General features: G+C 36.8%; 1 protein-coding gene across 4 annotated transcripts in view; it reads left to right on the plus strand.

The window, feature by feature from the left end:
• Window positions 1-5495, plus strand: part of MARK1 (microtubule affinity regulating kinase 1) — a 142625-nt gene extending 137130 nt beyond the window's left edge. For all 4 annotated transcript variants that reach the window (XM_061382235.1, XM_061382237.1, XM_061382238.1 and 1 more), the window contains one exon: window positions 3374-5495. In XM_061382235.1, the coding sequence (XP_061238219.1) occupies window positions 3374-3728 (355 nt within the window). In that variant the 3' untranslated portion in view covers window positions 3729-5495. The remainder of the gene's footprint in view (window positions 1-3373) is intronic.
• Window positions 5496-6023: the final 528 nt, after the last annotated feature.

Raw genomic sequence — 6023 nt, forward strand, 5'->3', positions numbered from 1 at the left:
AGAAATATATTTTAGGGGACTATTCATTGGTGGACCACATTTCAAAACTCTCACCCTGCCATATTTTATGGCTTTTTTGACACTTGATACTGCTTGTGTATTCATTTTGGTGATGGATCACAAACTTGCACACAGTCAGAATAGGGTGGAGGGCTGGATGAAACGGGTGGCTGGGCCCTACCCCCAGGGCAGTGACATGTTAGTGCTTGTGTTGTATTTATAAATGGGAAGTTTAAGAAACGAAGACGTGTGATTATTTTGAATGTACACCAGCATGAAGGGGTAAACGCATAAACCTTAGAACCTTGACAAGCAGTTCCTCAGTAGGACAGAGGCCTGGCTTCATTCAGGGATTATATTTGACCAGCTACAAGTCTCAATTTAATTTCTTCTTTTAAAATTACTAGAAAAACAAGGCACCATGAGCTTTGGAAACCCTGATGGTTCAGTAGTTAATACTGCACTTCCAGTGCACATCTCACAGGCTCAATCCCTGGTTGGGGAACTAAGATCCCACGTGCCATGCAGCCAAAATCAGAAACCACCATCAGCTTTGGAAAAGCTTTATTGAGCATCCCTATGTAGTCTTTTTTACAAACTGTGCTGTGTATGTGTTTAGTCATAATAGTTGAAATGTTTCTTTTTTGGGATTAGGTACCCAAGTCACCTTAATAAGGAGCCAGAGGGAGGCAGAACAATTTTCAGCCTCCTTTTGCCTATTAAATAAATACAGACTTGTGGTTAGCCCTGCCCTCGCTGAGTCACTTAGTCTTGAGCCCCCTTCTTGCAACTCATCCTGTCTCTCTACTCGATTTTCCTCTTGAGACATTTAATAGCATGTAAGGTCACAAGTGGCTACTGATGCTGCATTTAAATCTGCATGCATTTATCTTTTTAATGTGGCTACATGTCTCTCTATCTCTATCTCTCTCTTTTTTTTTTTTTTGCTTTTGAACAAACTTATCAGATACCTACTATCTGTAAGGTACCAGCTGGTCATTTAATCCTCATGATAACCCAGTGAAAGGTAGACATTTTACAGTTGAAGAAGCAGTAAGGAGCACTGGTGGGACCCAACCTGTTACAGTGAGGTTCTGTCCTATTCATGGTGGTGAATAGTGCTGGCTTGGAGCCAGACCTCATGGGTGTGAGCTATGCTGTGCCACTTACCTCGCTGTATACCTTTAAGAAAGTTACTTTAACTCTTGGCACCCATGCTTCCTCACTGTGACTGCCTCCTAGGGTTGTTGTAAGGGGTAAATGAGTAATTAACACACGTTAGGCACCTAGAACAATTCCTGGTACCTAGGCTTCCCTTGTGGCTCAGCAGTGGTAAAGAATCCACTTGCAATCCAGAAGACTTTGGTTCAATCCCTGGGTTGGGACGATCCCCTGGAGAAGGGAAAGGCTACCCACTCCAGTATTCTGGCCTGGAGAATTCCACGGACTGTATAGTCCATGGGGTCGCAGAGAGTCAGACATGACTGAGCAACTTTCACTTCACTTCCCAGTAAGTACTCCTCCTAAGTCGGTGTTAGCTATTACTGTTGATGTCAGTATGTCCAGGCACTTTGTACAGTTAATGTTACAACGGTGATGATCCATTTGAGATAAAGGTAGAAAAATACCTTGTATGTGCCTATTGTCTTAAGGTCACCAGGTTTCCTTGATGGAATGGAAAGAAAACTAGACGGAGTAAAACATCTGATTTCTAGTCTTCGCTTTTCACCACGGAGAAGTGATTTAAGTTTCCCAGTTGTCAGTTCTGTTTTTAAAATGAGTGTTCAATCACATGATGTCCTGGGTACGTCCCCACCCTGGCACACTGATCCCATGGCCCATGTTGTGCATATGGTCCTGGTGAATGACTGGTTGGATCTGCACACACACCCAGAGACCTGTGATGTCATAGCTTAGATTTAGTGAACAAATAAAAGAGATTAATAGAGAAGACACTGAGATATGCTCTCCATAGTTGCTTGATAGTCTTTGGAAATTTATATTCTACACTTAATCTTTTCCCAGTTTTCTCAAGTTGGCATAGTTGGCAGAGGTTTGTCTGTTGAAATATCTAAGAATGAGGAGGAAAACATATGTAAATGAATACATAAAAATGTGTAAATATAAATGTATACATGAATATATATTATGATAATATTGATGTAAAATTATATACAGACATAAAATATTTATATAGTAGAATATAAATTCCTTTAAAATTGTATCCTTTTTTTTCTTTAAATCACACACAAGTTAGTTAGATTAGCAATTTAAAATTGTAACAAAACTGCTCAACAAATTTAATTACAGCATCTTCTGAATCATAAATAATTATTTATTTTACCTTTCTTTGATTATTTGAAGTAGATTTTCTGATACTGTATTATTTATTGGGGGAGACCTCCGATAAGGAAAATCCAGTAAGGCTGACTCATTTAAGTCAGTCTCTTGCTATTTGCTTAGCACAGTTCTAGATGTATGAGATACATCAGTGAACAAAACCAACAAAACTTGCCCTATTGGAATTTACAGTCTAGTGATGAAGACAGACGATACATATAATAAATGAACTAAATAGTATATAATTTGCTGCGCCAGAGTAGGCATAGTTGTTATAGACCACATGGAGAAAGTGAGCAGCCATCTGAGGGAAAAGCATTTATGGCAGAGGGAACAGCCTATGTAAAAGCCTTAAGGCAAAAACATACCCCGTATGTTCAGAGAACAGTATGGAAGCCAGTAAGGAGGAAAATAATAGATGGAGGGTTAGGGGGAGCCCTGTAGACTATTTTAAGGATATGTTTAGCAGAACATTGAAATCTGATGTCTGCACTCCTGCGTGTTACCCCACTGCAGAACCACATTTTTTCTCCACATCATCAGGTACAAATAATCCCACAGTAGCCATTACTACTCTTCTGGTCCCCAGACCTCCTATGCAAAAAAAAAAAAAGGAAAATTATTCTTTATATTTCAAAAATGTGTGTTTATAAACAACTTGCTTGTGGTCTCCATTTTGTATAAATGTATAGAAAATGGAGAATCTGCATTTTCAAACAAATATGGAGGAAAAATATCAAGTTGTTTGCTTTCGGATGCAAACATTTCCCACAAACAAATATATTTAAGAAAATAAGCTGTTATAAATGGAAGATATTAATATGAGTCAAAACAGATGGCATCCTGGAATCTCATTTTTGTAATAGCAAGATGATACAGATCTTTGTATCTACTTGAAGGTAGTCTACAAACTGGGTCATTTTATTAGTCACTGGGTTGTGACTGCTTATATTTTGTGTGTGTTTTGATGTCTTTGCTGACAGGAATTTTTGTCTTCATTTTCCCCCCTCCCCGCTCTGTCCTCTTATTCCAGAAGTACAACAGGGGAACCAAAAGAAAGAGAAAAGGAGGAGGGTAAAGATTCCAAGCCACGTTCTCTGCGGTTCACGTGGAGCATGAAGACCACTAGTTCAATGGACCCCAATGACATGATGAGAGAAATCCGCAAAGTGTTAGATGCAAATAACTGTGACTATGAACAGAAAGAGAGGTTTTTGCTTTTCTGCGTCCATGGTGATGCCAGGCAGGATAGCCTCGTGCAGTGGGAGATGGAAGTCTGCAAGTTGCCACGACTGTCCCTCAACGGGGTCCGCTTCAAGCGAATATCCGGGACGTCTATTGCCTTTAAAAACATTGCATCTAAAATAGCAAATGAGCTTAAGCTGTAAAGACACTCGAATTTACAGGATCAGGGAAGATACACCCGTATATGAGGTACAGTTTTTGAATGTACTGGTGATGCCTAATGTGATTGGCCTGTGAATCTCCCCATGTAGAATTTGCCCTTATTGCAATAAGGTTATACATAGTTATGAACTATAAAATTAAAGTCAGTATGAACTATAATAAATATCTGTAGCTAAAAAAGTAGGTTCACATGTACAGGTAAGTATATTGTGTATTTCTGTTCATCTTCTGTTTATAGAGTTGTATAATAAAACAGATGATTGCTTAAAACTTGTATAGTTGTCTAGATTTCTGCACGTAAATGTACGTTTGATGCTTTGAGTTGAAAATGTTCTTTCTGTTATTTACATTCTGGTGGGTTTTTAAAATTCTTATCTCCATCATGCAATTTTGAAAATTGTGTCCAGAGTTTAAAAAGTGCACAGAAAACTAGTCTTTACAATTGTAGCATGGACTTTTAAAAGTTATTTTTAAACCATATTTAAATTTGAACCAGAAGCTGATAAATAGATCAGCTTTGTTATACACAGAATTACTTCTGCTTATCTTTGCTCTTATCCTTGTTATCAGACAAGGTTTAGTTGAGAAGATACAAAATGTTTACAGTGTTGGCACTTAGAGGTTTTAAAATAAAGTACATGAAAATAATAATAGCTTTGCTTGAGCTAACTAAGAAGTCCTGGGGAAGGAGTTAAATCTACATAAAATTTCTTTTGAATTTGAAAGTGTTTCCTGGCCCACTACTAATTGGAGCAGCAAAATTAAAGAGAGTCAATATTTTACCTGGCTATTATCATGTAAAGTGTCACTTAGGTTTGCTGCCTTCCAAATCCCATGACATTAATTGTGAAAGTATAATATAATAATATTGGGACCGTTTCATAGCACAAACTCATCTTTACAGTGTTGAACAATGCATCAGTTAAGAAATAATGCCACCTCAGGAATTAATGGGCATTGGGAATGTTTGCCTCATGCTCCCTCCAAGCCTCTCCATCCACCCCTGACATAGTACTATCTGTCATTACATAAGAGACTTTGGAGCAAAACATGCTATTTATAAGAGTATATTATTGATTTACGCTTATGTGGTTGTTCAGTTGGTTCCCATGTGACCTGTTTTAGTATTTTGCCAGATTTCTTGTATTTATTCCACATCATTATGCCTATCATGTGCAACTTTGTAATTGGGCATTTGCCTACTTTTCTTTCATAATTAGTGATATATGCGATGTAAAACCACTAGTAAAGGTACATTTTAATACTTGTTATTTTCTACTGAACTAGCCTTGGAGGTTGACTGTGCAATGTTATTTAATGTTGTAATTACTGTAATATCAGCATATGGGCCCCATCTGCACACTCCTGAGAAATAGAAAGTGTATTCCAATTTCATCAGTTTAAAGAGAAATAAAGCTGTGACAAAATACTGTACTTCTAGCCTGCATTAGAAAGCTCTAGGCGTAGGTGATGTGCCATTCCACGATGGCTTCCAGACTAGGGTGACCTGTACTGTACTGTGATGTAGCTTTCTTCTGTAACAGCTGTGTTCTAAAATGAAGTGTATTTTTGCCTTAGCAGAGGATGGTGTTCGGAAACAAAAAACAAAAAACAACTGTGTAGCCCCCTTTTAACCTAATGTTCATTCAAAAAAAAAAATGATGCAAATCTTTATTCACTTTCACTGGTGCACACTGAAATTTTACTTGAACAGTTCTCATAATAAAGCACTTGTCTTTTGCTCTTTATCAGAATGTGAATTACCTGTTTTCTAGTGCAAAAGTCTTCTGTATGGGGAGTTTCTTTTGTGTGTGCTAAATTTAATTAACAGGGTAAAATCTGTGTAGGTTTTTGAGATGTCATTATGACATGACAAGAAAAAATTTAATCTTTTTATTGGAATTCCTATCAATTAAAACATTTTTTGAAAAATAGACATGCTTTTTCCAAAGTAGAAACTGATTTTTTTTTTTTTTTTTTTTTTACATTTTCTCACTCTGGTTATCTCTTCTGTGTTTGTAGCAAGGAATTTTACTTCAGTACTTTTTAATGAGCTAAAAATGAAATCTTAATATTCACTTTAGGTTTTTCCATTATATATGGCAACATAACTTTTTTTGAAGATTTAGAGGAGTTTTATAGTATGTTTGCATAAATAAATACCAGATTATGTTCACTGGCTATGTGATATCAGGATTTCCTTCATTTCTGTTTAAATATTATTTGATATAACATTGCTAATATTAAATTATTTTATAGAGACAGTATTAATTTGA

This window comes from Bos javanicus, chromosome 16, assembly GCF_032452875.1.
Source record: "Bos javanicus breed banteng chromosome 16, ARS-OSU_banteng_1.0, whole genome shotgun sequence".
NCBI classification, from domain to species: Eukaryota; Metazoa; Chordata; class Mammalia; order Artiodactyla; family Bovidae; genus Bos; species Bos javanicus.